This window comes from Urocampus carinirostris, chromosome 17, assembly GCF_059441175.1.
Source record: "Urocampus carinirostris isolate Australia breed hairy pipefish chromosome 17, RoL_Ucar_1.0, whole genome shotgun sequence".
NCBI classification, from domain to species: Eukaryota; Metazoa; Chordata; class Actinopteri; order Syngnathiformes; family Syngnathidae; genus Urocampus; species Urocampus carinirostris.
This window is the reverse complement of record NC_142365.1, coordinates 22,339,530-22,353,598: the sequence shown is the minus strand read 5'-3', so window position 1 is coordinate 22,353,598 and position 14,069 is coordinate 22,339,530. Positions and strand designations below refer to the sequence as shown.

General features: G+C 39.5%; 1 protein-coding gene across 1 annotated transcript in view; it reads left to right on the top strand.

Moving 5' to 3' along the window:
- Positions 1-2,065: 2,065 nt before the first annotated feature.
- lhfpl7 (LHFPL tetraspan subfamily member 7) overlaps positions 2,066-14,069 on the top strand; it is a 121,751-nt gene continuing 109,747 nt past the window's right edge. The window contains exon 1 of the mRNA XM_088321554.1: positions 2,066-2,491. Within this exon, the coding sequence (XP_088177680.1) occupies positions 2,228-2,491 (264 nt within the window). The 5' untranslated portion in view covers positions 2,066-2,227. The remainder of the gene's footprint in view (positions 2,492-14,069) is intronic.

Sequence of the window (14,069 nt, the reverse complement as noted above, 5' to 3'; positions counted from 1 at the left end):
AAACTGGTCAAAATATTATTACCACGTCTGTTTTTCTTGATGAGTAGCAATTCAATAGTTGACCAGCAGGGTACAGTGTTCACCACTGCCTTAGGACCTGAGCAAATTAATAACGGTTGGAAAAACAGCAAAAACTAAGAACGAAGTCTCTACATGAATAACAAGTTTTGTTTGTTTTTTTTTTTTTTTTTTTTATGGGGGAATTCAACATGCATGCACGCACAAATGCATGCACGTACGTACTTACGTACGTCTAAAAGGCTGGCCTAAGTGGCTACATTAATAAAAAAATAATAAAGTTGATAATCTTTAAATAATGATATACTTTATATTTGTGATACAAACGAACATTTAAAACTCAAAGCTATTCGTCGAAGAACGTTTTATTTTCCCTGGAACACCTGCTGTCCGTCAAGTTTGCATACTTGAAATCTGAAACGGGGATTATTTCAAAGTAAAAGCAAATTTGAATAAGCCAGTGCCATTTTAATACTTTTTTCACGGTCATGTCTAGGTTCCAAAGATGGCACAGTTGAGTACAAATAAATAAACGCTCGTAATTATAGTCGGTGATCACTGGTTTCAAACAAACCCTGGAAAACAGAGGTCTCAAACTCCATCATCTTGGGGAAGTTTTCCATTAGAAAAGCCCTGATTTAAAACATATCACTGGTGTCAATTTAAAAGAAAAAAAATGAAAATTTTAAAAATTAAGTCCTATATATTGAGGAATACTAATAAAACAAATACAGTATATCAATTAAATCTCTCTCTCTCTCTCTCTCTCTCTCTCTCTCTCTCTCTCTCTCTCTCTCTCTCTCTCTCTCTCTCTCTCTCTCTCTCTCTCTCTCTCTCTCTCTCTATATATATATATATATATATATATATATATATATATATATATACTGTTAAGCCCCGCGACCCTACTGAGGATAAGCGGTGCAGCTGATGAGATGAGATGAGATATACTGTTAAGGCAGCCATGACAAACGTACGGCCGGACCTGGTCTGTTGGATGATTTAATCAGTCCCACTATACGTTTCTGAGTTAATAAGTGAGTCTTTAGGTCTTTTCTATCAATAGTTATGATTTTTTTTATAAATGCAAACCAAACGCCCCCTGTGGCCACTAGAGAGCAATAAAGGATATACTCTTAGCATTAGTAGGACCAGCGCAGTAGATTGATTTTATGTAGTCTAATGTTATTGCCCATGTACTTTAAACATATTTTTAAAACTAATTTTAAACCAGTATGACAATCAAGGCACATAATATATATATATATATATATATATATTTTGGGGGGGTGGATTGGTTCAGGTGTAAAACTGCATTTACTCAACTGTTCAAATAAACCAGTTAACACACGCAATGCCAATAATGAAAATAATTGTTTCCCTAATGTTTTTGAATACATGTCTTGTGAATAGAAATCATCCCATGTCGTCCATGATAATAATATGACGGTAGACTACTCAAGTAAGCCGAATGATAAAGCAAAGTACTGAAAACTAAGCCAAATATTTGAGATATTTTTTTTACTGGTCCGACCACCTCAAAACAGAAAGTCTGGATCGTTCTGTTCCCAAATTCAGCTTGACATCCCTGAGTTAGGGAAATCTGTGAACCATAACCAATACTGTACACAGTACTATACTCTACTACCTGTGCATGATGTTTTATTTTGAAGGCGCTTTTCGGAAAATCCAAATAGCGTAACCTCGTTCAATTTATGCAGTCCGGGCGTAGTCGGGAACGAACGCAAAGTAGACCAGCGTCCACACGTGGGTCCACGCATCACACTGGAGGCGAATGAGAAGACCCACCCACGTTGTGGTGTCGCTCGCAGAACAAAACAAGACCTGCTCCTTGTCCTAAAATACCTGCGTGGGGGCGCCACTATTGCGCGCCCACTTGTGGGTGTGTCACATATTTCAAACGCGGCGCGTGGCGTGGTGTTCCCCACTGGAACGATAACTGGCCTGATTCGGGAGGTTCTTGTTTAGCCGGAGAGCATCTTAGAGCTTTTTGAGGGGGGTCTCTTTTTTGCCACCTGACTCGTGGGACTCCCGCGGAGTGTTCTGTGGATTGAAGATGTTTGTGAACACTGTCAGACTTTGGCGTTTGTGAGCGCTAAATGATTTTCTTTGATCGGAGGACGAAAGAAGAAAAAGAGGAGGACGGGTTTGGAGTTTGAGCACATTTGGGCTTCTCGCCATCAGCACCATGTTTAGTTGCGTGGGCTGCTTCTGGGTTCTTCTCTCCTCCGCCTTGGTCGCTGTGTGCAGTTTCAGTTTCATCTCCCCCGCGTGGATTGTGAAGGAGCATCTGAAGACCACAAATCATCACCATCAACATCATCAACATCACAAGGACTCGGTCAGTTTCGGCTTGCTGTGGCACTGTACCGAATCCCTGGACCGGATGTATCGTTGCTACACCTTTGGAGGGCTGGGCAGGTTTGCTGAGATCCCTTCCAGTTCGTGGCAGGTAACAAACAAACACACTTCACTGTGTCGATTCATGTTTATTTATGTAGCCTTTAATCACAAGAAGTTTCAAGAAACTGCACAAATAATACAGAGACACTATCAACATGAAATATTTGTTATACAATGTCCGGTCGACACCTTCTTTGGGTACACATGAGCTATTGAATATATGTGTGTTGATTGAAACAGTTCCAGTCAGGTTGCAGATCCAATCTCAAGGGCAGAGAACTCCACAGCACCTGCGTCTGTATGGAGAACGCTCTCTAACCTTACGATTTCTTCTTGGCTCTTGGGATCACTAGTAGACCAGCATTTTCAGACCGAAGGTTCCGGAACAGAACATAGGGTCAAATTAAATCTGAAAGATATGAGGGAGCAAGTCCATGCATAATTTTGCATAATACCAACAGGACCTTAAAATCACATCTTAAACTTATAATTCAGAAGACCAGTGATTACTACATTACAGTAATAAACAGGAGGCTGGATTGTAACAAACCTATGAATTATAATCTCATCATCAGACTAGGACAGCATTGTCCGAATTCATCATCATCATCGTTGTCTAGTCTAGGGGTCCCCAACCCTTTTTAAAGCTGATATTTTTTTGCTACCATGCAAGTTTGAAATGCATTCTTAAAGTGTGTAATATTTAGTGCCTCCTAGTGGGACAAAACAACTGAGAAAAAACATCCGTGGTACGTGGTCCAATTACAAGCAATACTGATTTGAATACTAGACAAAAATAATTGAATTTTCGATACCAATGGTATCTTTTATTTAAAAAAAATCATAGGTGGATAGATGTCAGGAACCGGAAGAGGATCAGGACCCAAATGCGTTACGTTTCTCACACAAGTCTTTTATTTTTCGGGAAATAGGGAGTCATGCACGTTAGGCAACGGTCTGGCGTGGAATGATAGGAAGCCAGAGGCCGACGAGATGGATACCAATTGCCCGAGCAGATAATGGACAGGTGGGGTCGATACCGGACAGGACCGGACAGACAGGATTGATATAAAAACAGGATATCGAAAATAAACAGGACAAACTAGACGGGAACGAAATTGGAAACGGATATTAAACAACGGGACAGACAGGATTGATATCAGAACAGGATATCAAAATTAAACAGGAAAAACTAGACGGGAACGAAACTGGAAACCGATATTAAACAGGACAAAATAAACGGGAACAATACTGGACAGGAGAACTCACCAGGAAACAGGACCGAGTCAAAAGCCACGTCTTGCGGGGCAGAGGTTCGTTGACAGACTGACAAAGGATTAGTGAGAGCACTGAGCTTAATTAGGAGGGAAGCCAATCCGTCAACGAGCCGTAGCTGGCGCTACACGGGCGCGGCCAAATGGGCGCCATGGCAACGGTGACAATATATCTATATTTCTTTCACACCGTGGAATCCCTTTTTAGATCAGTGCCATGTTTGTCTGGTACCCTGACCTGTATCACTGGCCCTCGCTCGTACTAGACAACACAGTGCCATCGAGTGGTCAAATATTACACGTTCAGGCTTTAAATTTTCCACTTATGTTTTTAAGAAGTGGTACATCTTGGCACCTTTGAGAGTGTAGAATAAAAGAAGTCTGGCAATGACCTTAAAATAATTTTGATATATTGAATCATGTATCTAAAGAGACTCATCATTTAAATTATTTCTAATTCCAGTTACAAATGAGGTTTCCTAAAAAAATCACAATGACTGGTGAGCTAGTTTTAAGAAATCATCCACAGGGTAGTCAAGTGTACTCAGGGGACTACCTAGTGTCCAGGGGTACTACGCTGCTGACCCCTGGTTTAGTAACCGGTTTTATCTCGAAGTCACTCCAAACCCTGCTCTTCACTGTTTTATTTAGCACTTCCTAGTAGTAAGAAAACAACATTCATTAGAAAAAGAAAACTATTGATTTGAATAATAATCAAATATTCATGAACTATTATATAAACACGCATTTTTAAAAAAATTACTTGTTTGAAATTCTCGGGGGTGCTGGAGCCAATCCTAGCCATCTTCGGGCAGTGGGCAGGGGACACCCTGAACTGGTTCCCAGCCAATCGCAAGGCACTCAGAGACGAACAACTTACTCATTCACACCTCGGGACAATTTGAACCGGCCAATCAACCTGACATGCATGTTTTTAGAATGTGGGAGGAAACTGGTGTAAACCCACGCAAGCACAAGGAGAACATGCAAACTCCCCACAGGAAGGTTCGATCTCATGACCTCAGAACTGTGCCGCGGACGCGCTACCTACTCCGCTGCTGTGCTGCCATCGTTTGAAATATTTGCATTCATTTTAAATATCATGAGCCTCACCTAAAGGAAGCTGACATAATTGGCTGCTATCCTGTTGCTACCGGTCCCCCCAAAAAAACAAAAACCTGGCAAAAGACTGATCAAAAACCATGACAAGAAAAACGGTGCTTTTTGACTACTTCCAGTTTCTTAGTTTGTATACTTCTCCATGCTTTGTCACACTCATTTTTAGTTGCATGCCACAATACAGGAGCATCTAGAGGTCAAATAATAGACACTGTCTCTTTAAGTTTAGCACTTTCATTTATTTTTTAGTATTAAAATCTTTGGAATATTCTTCAAGTTTATTCTTTTAAATCGGCCTTACAACACAACTGATCTATTGGATTGTTTTTCACTGGTATTTGGCTCGTAACTGATAACGTTATTAGGCCATAAAATTAAACATTCAATTACTTTCCTATTTTTTCTGCGAAAATAATGATTTTTACTCCTGGAATTAACTTTCATTGCTGCTATTTATATCAATCCGAAGTTTTTTACAAATACTGTTTTTTTAATCCAACACCTGCATTTTTTGCGCGTGGTTAGTTATCTTTATTAAACGAAATGTTTATTCACGGGTCAATCTTTTGAATTTAACTAATACTAATTTCCTAAATGCATTTCAATAAGCGTCAAATGTGAATGCTATTTGAGTATTTATGGGCGGGATCAGTGGGAAAATCTCAATGAATAGCACTTTCCGGACAAATTTCAACATATTACCTAGTGTTCTCTTTTATTGATGTTTACTGTTTGTGTACTGTAATGCTAAATGTAATTCACCCTGGTCATCCTGGAAGCAGGATTACCAATTCTCAAGGTTTATTTTTTTCCCTCACGCTGAGGTTTTGAGTTTTTCCTTGCCTGCATGTTGATTTACGATCAGAGGATGGTTTAAATGTGATTCTGTGCAGTCCTTTGTGACATTTTTGTGATTAAGGGCTATACAAATAAACGTGATTTGACCTGACTTGGTATTGACTGTGCATTACATCTAAGAGATCTTTTATTGGATATATAATCCAACACTCTAAAGCAGGGGTAGGGAACCTCTGGCTCGGGAGCTGTATATGGCTCTTTTCATGAGTATGTATGGCTCCGAAATGAAATGTAACTATTGCACATCTCTCTGTGGCGTTCCAAAGTCAAGTGATTTCATCCCGATTTTGGTCCATATGAGGCCGAAGCAACTTAATGCAAAAGTTTGATAAGAAACCATTTAAACTGATAAATAAAAACGCTGGCAAGCCACTTTGATTGGGTGAGCAGTACAGGTGGGCGGATCCCTGCACACAGCGCAAGGCACTTCCTTCTCTCTCTCTCGCTCAGTGCAGTCTACACCTAGAGTGAATATGACGATATGCTTATCGTTTGCAGTCATTTGTGACATTTTTACAACAGAACTTTGCATGCACATTGTTTTGAAACCGTTATTAAGGACAAGTTTCATGGAAAAAAATGGCCTCAACAATCTAACTTAAGGTAGAAGACAAATTGTAAATGGCATATTTACCGTATTTTCCGCACTATAAGGCGCACCTAAAAGTCTTAATTTTTTTCAAAAGCTGACCATGCGCCTTATAATACAGTGCGCCTTATATATGAATCAATATTAAGTCGCAAAGTCTTGCAACTAATGAAAGCAGCCGCCGAATAGATTTTCCCCCGAACGCGAAGTCGTCCGCGGTGTATGCTGGGATTTATATACCGGCGTTTCATAGGCTAACCAATGTGTCAATCATCATTTGAATCGATCACTATTGGCTAAAGTTATTTGGAGGTAAAGGGGGCGGATCCTTTTTATCATTTACAGGCTCGCATAGGCTAAAGGGGCAAAACAAACCCTGCAATTGGCCGAAAAAGATGTGTCAATCATCAGTTGAATCGATCACTATTGGCTAAAGTTATTCGGAGGTAAAGGGGCGGATCCTTTTTATCATTTACAGGCTTGCATAGGCTAAAGGGGCAAAACAAAGCCTGCAATTGGCTGAAAAAGATGTGTCAATCATCACTTGAATCGATCACTATTGGCTAAAGTTATTCGGAGGTAAAGAGGGCGGATCCTTTTTATGATTTACAGGCTGGCATAGGCTAAAGGGGCAAAACAAAGCTTGCAATTGGCCGAAAAAGATGAATGTGAATAGCATGTTTGGTTGACGGCATAGAGAAAACAGTATTTTACTTCTCTGTACTGTATTTGTAAATATTTTACTCTCCTGGATTTACTACACTCAACGATATAAGAGGACCATGGTTGCACATTATTATTGAACACAACGATTTTGGTGAGCTACTCCGGCTATATATTTTCCCAGTATCTTGTTTCAGAGTGATATCGATGTTTCTGTGATGGGTCTTTTTTTAAATTAAACTCAATTCCAAGTGTTTATTGTTATATGCACAGTAAAGTTGCGAGCGAAAAAGAAAATAGAAACTAAGGAATGGTTGGAATTTCTTGAATCCCAAGACTTTAACCTTCAGAATGATATTTGGAACGATGCATTTGAGTGACATCGTACGGACACCGCATCCGCACGTGTCTACGACACGTATTTGCTTCTTTGCAAGCTTTCGGAATGTTAAGGGGGTAATAAGTTTGACTGAACTATCTGACTGTTTTTTCCACGTTCCCATTGTAGCGCCTTATAATCCGGTGCGCCTTATGTATGGAAGATATAGGACCAAAAACCATTTTTTGGGGGTGCGCCCTATAACCCGGTGCGCCCTATAGTGCGGAAAATACGGTACATTGATTTGGGACACAGGATTTGGCATTATTATCACTTCATATACCAGCTCAGTAGCCTAGATGGTAAGGCGCCCGCTTTGAGACTGGGAGGTTCGGGTTCGCGCCCCGGCCGAGTCATTCCTAAGACTTAAAAAGTGGTCGGTGGCGCCCTCTGTTGGCTGCGGCTGCATCGGCTCGCTACAACGGGTCAGGTGCAATCGACATTTCGTTCTGTGTACATTGTTACACAGAATGACAATACAAGGAAATTATTATTATTATTATTATTATTCATACATTTGATTAAATCATCAAATGACACACAGTGTGCTGAAGAATTAGCTTTTGTCTAGAGAGCGTTTTTGGCAGATTTTTCAATTTGTTTGAAAATACAGTATATGATGTGGCTCTCTCAATTTCTTTTTAATTTTTTTTTTTTAACTGATTGGTGTGACGGGCTCCAAAATTCACATCATGTAAATTTTAACGTAAATAGGATCTTCCTTATTCCTTCTTTGCTATGATATGAAATGAAATAATAATAATAATAATTTCCTTTGTATTGTCATTCTTTGTAACAATGTACACAGAACGAAATGTCGATACACCTGACCCGTTGTAGCGAGCCGATGCAGCCGCAGCCAACAGAGGGCGCCGCCATTTTACCAATTAGGTATGACTCGGCCGAGGCGCGAACCAGCGACCTCCCAGTCTCAAAGCGGGCACACTACCATCTAGGCTACTGAGCTGGTAATGAAATGATCTGCATTTATATAGCGCTTTTCAAGTCAATGACTTCCCAAAGCGCTTTACAATGTGCTCCACATTTGCCAATTGCGGCTTTGCAGCCATGTAAGGCGCTATCCTGCTTATTGAGGGTATTAGGGGTTCAGTGTCTTACCCTAGGACACTTTGACATGTAACACGGACGAGCCGGGATTCGAACTGGGATCCCTTGATCCCAAGACGAGTGCTCTACCTCCTGAGCTACTGCCGCCATATATAAATATGCCGCCATATGTAAAAATTAAATGACATACTACTTTTTTTATAATAGATATCATTCCCGAGATATCTGCATTCGAATCCCTAGTGTCTGTATGTAAAACTGCAACTAAAGTAAAGAGGCTGATACGGGAATTTAGTTTTGATTGACCTGTCTTTAATCCATTGATAACAATGTAGTGATCATAGTTTACGGGAAGATTAGTTAAGCATGGATAAACATGTAATAAAAGACTTGAAAGAGAAAAATAAGAAAGTCAGAATCAGCAATAATGTAAACACATGGAGTGAGTACTTGCCCATACTCAGTGGAAAAGATAAAAAGCATGATAATATTTGACAAATGTGAACATAAGCTATTTTTTTGCCACGGTTGAAGTCAAGTGATGCAGTGAATCGTGCCCGACAAACGAGAGAAAATTAGAGTACCGTGAGACCTTTAAATACAAGATTTATTCATTCCCTGATCTTGCTTGTATCTAGATTTGCTCGTATCTTGAGCAAATTTTCCTCATTAGAAATAACTGAAAGCCAATTAATTTGTTCCAAGCCTCCCAAAATGATCCACGTTTACCCTGAGTAGCTATAAAACACATCTTCCTGATCTTTAAAAACACATTTAAACAGTAACTGAACCCAAAAATACCATAATAACTGAGTGTTTAGCATGTCCGTGGCACAGTTCTAGGTTATGGGTTAAAATCCAGCTACTAGCCTTCCTGTGCAGAGTTTGCATGTTCTCCCCGTTCTTGCGTAGGATTCCTCCAGGCACTCTGTTTTTTTCCACATTCCAAAAACATGCATATCAGGTTAATTGCCCGGTCCAAAAATGTCCCTAGGTGTGAATGAGCTAGTGAGTTGTCTGTCTCTGTGTGCCCTGGGACTGGCTGGCAACCAGTTCAGGGTGTTCCCTGTCCACTGCCCGAAGATAGCTAGAATGGGCTCCAGCACCCATGCGACCCTACTGAGGATAAGCGGTGCAGATAATGGATGGATGGACCACCGAAGGTGTCGTGTACCTAGTGGCTGGTTTTAGGTTCTGTAAAGTTGGTCGTTTTGGGAATGTGCATTTCTCATAATTCAATGCAATGAAAGTAACTTGTTTTTATATTCTTAAATATAAAAACAATCTTTCTCACACACACACATAAAGTAACGTTTCAATCATCAGAGTAATTACATCTTTTGTACGTTTATCAATCTTATATTCTTTTATTGTGAAGTCGTGCTCATGTGTGTTCCTTTTCCTGTTTTCACTGACGAATAAGTCTGATTCAGCCTCGTGAGTATGTGCAGCTGCTACCACGATGTAGTTTGTAACTTAATATCTGTATTTTACTTGTGTAATACAGCCACCAAAGAGCCTTTATAATGACTAACTTTAACAGTTCCAATTGTACTTTAAAATGTTTTCTGAAATGACCTGTTGATCTGTTCAGGTTGCACTAGAGCATCTCAGACAAATCAAGTAAGAAAAATCACCATATGTACTATGACTCGGTGCCCAGTAGAACAACTTTACCGTAAAATTGAGACTATAAGCTGCGACTTCTTTCCCAAGCTTTCAACCCTGCGGCTTATGCAATGATGCGGCTAATTTAAACATTTTTTCTAACGGCGCCAGAAGCACACGAGCAATAAAGGTAAGAGAGAGACACATGGAATACATGTGTCAAGGAAGACGCAGGTTTAATGTAACACTGTGCTTTGTGCATGAATAAAACAAGCAGGAACAGACCCACATCATGGAAATGGTGTCAATCGTCAGCAGTGATAGTTTTACGATGCTTATATTTGTAGTTGAAAATAATGTAGGGAAACGAACAGATTTCAAGAAGCAACGTCCAACAGCTGATTCCTTTTTCTTACCTGCGGCATTATCATGTGTTTTGGAGTTAATAATTTACACGGTTGGTTCTATGGATTGTACTTGATGTAACGAAACCATTTTCGCGGACATTCAAAGTAGCTGAAGACAGGGGGCACGCACTGATGAGTTACACCGGCCTTTATAGTTTTTGGGTATCTTGTTTCAGACTGATAGTGATGTTTCTTCTGAAAAAAATATATTTCGAAATGGTCATCGTAGGTCGCACTGGGTGGTTAGCGCCCAACCCCACGGTGCAGAGGTTCAGGGTTCATGTCCAGCTGCTGCAACCTTACTGTGTGGAATTTGCATGTTTGTGTGGGTTTCCCCCGGGCACTCTGGTTTCCTCCCGCATTCCAAAAAAATGCATGTCAGGTTAATTTGCCGGTCCAAATTGTCCCTTGGTGAATGAGTGAGTGAGTTGTCTGTCTCTGCGACCCTATTGAGGATAAGCAGTGCATATAGTTAATGGATGGTCATTATATCTTGAAACCCATGAGTTTGAGCTTACCAATGATTCCAGTGACGGGTGACAATAAGATAACAAAATAACATCATACAGACACCTATTTGTTTATCAAAAACCATTTATTATTAAAACTATTTCTGTGTGCCGTCTTTCTTTTTAAATATATCATGTTTCAAAATTGGCACAGGTGGCTTATAGTCAAGTGCGTCTTATGTATGTACAAAATCTTTTTTTCGTTTAAAAATGTCCTAGGTGCGGCTCATAATCAAATGCGCTTCATAGTCTGATTTTTACGGTACAAAAAAAAGCAATATGCATGATGGATTTCATCATGATTTTGAGAAAACCCAAAACAGTTGACCTTGACTCACAGTTTGAAGACAAGTGGATGACTGTTCAAACACCCTGGCTTCATACCCCTCAGCGAAAAGTTCTTCCAAACAAAGAGACGCTACGATGAAAACGAGTCACCTCTTGAGCTATGATTTATGCATGAAATGGTGTATTAGCATTTGAAAGTGAGTTGATAATAATCTGTTGCTCGAGCGACAAGTATTTACAAACGCAAGAAAATGCAACTAGGGGAAACAGATGCTGGCTTAATAGGCTCAGTAACACACAATGGAGAGTTGACTTTAGAGTTTTTGCATGGAACACTTGGCGCTAAACCTTTTTTTCTTGTCGCCAAGAGTCAGCCCAAAATGTTCTCCCCGTCCTTGCAGGGGGGATTCTCCGGGCACTCCGGTTTCCTCCCATAGTCCAAAAACATGTCAGGTTAATTGGCCGGTCCAAAATATCCTTTGAGGTGAATGAGTGAGTGTGTTGTCTGTCTCTGTGTGCCCTGAGACTGGCTGACAACCAGTTCAGGGTATCCCCTGCCCACTGCCGGAAGATAGCTGGGATGGGCTCAAGTACCCCTACCGAGGATAAGCGGTGCAGATAATGGACGGATGAATAGAAAACAATAATTATAATGACATGTTCAACTCTACACAAGAGGCACATTCTTAAGCATATTTTATATCATTTTCTTATTAGAAATGTTTATCATAATCAAAGATTTAACTGCATAAAACCCCAAGTTTGATTACATAATTTCAAAAGTGGGCTTAATTTTTGATATTTCTGTGAACAAAATTTTCTGCTATAATGAAACTTATTGCTCTTCCTTTTTTCATTTTGTATGATGAGTCCAAATATAGTATGATATTTAGATAAGTTGGTAGGCAAAGAGTATCTCATATATTTGCAGGTGTATAGCATATATTTGTATGTGATTTTGCTTATTGTGAAGTTAATTGACAAACACTTGGATTTTGTAAAGTGTCTTATATTAGAAAGAATTTTGTTGAGGTTTTTGAGTTTTTCCCTGCCCTCATGTAGGTTTTAGATCAGGGGATGGTGTAATAATAGTCTGTGGTTTGCAATAATCTGTGCAGCCCTTTGAGACTCTTTGTGATTAAGGGGTATAGAAATAAACATGTTGTTTTGTGCACTATTTGTCTATCTGTCCAAACCATAAAAAATTGAACAATAAGGAGGAAATTGAAAATCGGATTCATCGATCATTTAAAAAAGTAATCGACTGATTCATCAATTATGAAAATAATGCTTAGTTCAGCCCTAATTTATAATTTTTCAAATATACTTTATTTTTTTGGATGATTGAAGTTAATGAGACTCTGGCGGGACCATTTAAATCCTGGTGGCACACCAGACTCTTTCTATGTGTGGGAAACACTGGACATTGCCAAGCATGCTGCCTATTAGCAGTACCATCAATTCACTAATTGGTGAGGTCACTCGGTACACACACAACAACAAACAGCAAGAAGTTAACTCCGTCAGAGTTCTCATTGATTTTTGACGTCTATAGCCGTCAGTGGCACAGAATGTTTTGGACTTTATACTCTTATCTAAATCAAATGTTGCCATGTCCAATTGAGTTACTCTCCAATTTTCTGTTAGCATCAGCCAGCATAAGTTTACCCGACACAATCGACCCCCCTCACAATTAGACCGTCGCGGTTATGTAGCAATTAGAGAAACAGTCAATAGTTAACAAGCATGTTAATACAAAAATGTTAATAACAGAGAGATTTCTTATTTGATTGTGTTATTTGTACCTGTAGGAGTTTGGGTTTAACAGAATTTGTCCAATTGGAATTTTACTTCGGAATTTCGATTAAAATGTTTTAATAGTTAACACTGTTTACAACAGGATTAGACATGGCACTACAGGATAAACACGTAACCAAGACTAATCATAGAAAAATAAGCTAAATAGAATAACAGGATACTTATTTAGAAGGAAGTGCTCTGAGACTGGCCTTAGTGCGTCTTAACAATAATGCAGTGGAAGGAATAATATTTAGCAGCCACAAAATTCCACAATACATTGATAGATAAAATATTAATACCCATTTTCTATACATAAGCTATATATTTATCACACACTTGTTTGCTCATTTATGGTGGCCCCGGAGGAAGAAACTGTCCCTGGGCCTGTTGGTCTTTTTAAGGGACCTGTAGCGCCTACCACAGCGCAGCAGTTCAAAGGTGTTGGCCAGGGTGAACAGGAGTTCTTTATAACCCTGTTGGTTCTGCTGCAGTATTGCAAGCTGGCAGTGGCCTCCAGACTGGGCACAGCACAGCCAATTATTTTCTGGGCTGTGTTAATGATTGTAAGACTTTGCTGTTTGCTGTTGCGCTGCCAGCATACTAAACAGTGACACCATGAAAATCAAAATATGTTATGATGAGGAATGTAAATGCTTAGAATCTTTTTAACTGATAGGTTTCTAGTTTAGTAGACACTCCAAATAAGGAGAGAAGTCATCAATGGATTTTGAACTTGCAAGAAGAACAAAAGAGGACAAAATCCTCAGATAATTAATTCTTCCTGTTCTAAAAGCACTCCTCTTCGACCCTTTTTAAGGCAGATCCACTCTAAAGGATGTGGGAATTGAAGAAAACCCACATGATTGGCCGATAATGACAATCATGTAATCAGTGCATAATAGTCAAAATAACTAACAGTGAGGATCAATAGTCAAAAATATAAACATGCATTCTACGCAATCTCATTATCAACTATCAAATATTAAAAAGTGATAACTATGTTTTCAGTCTCACCTTTTGGCCTCAAGTGCCCCGGACTGCTATTTTCTAATAAAAAAATACAGT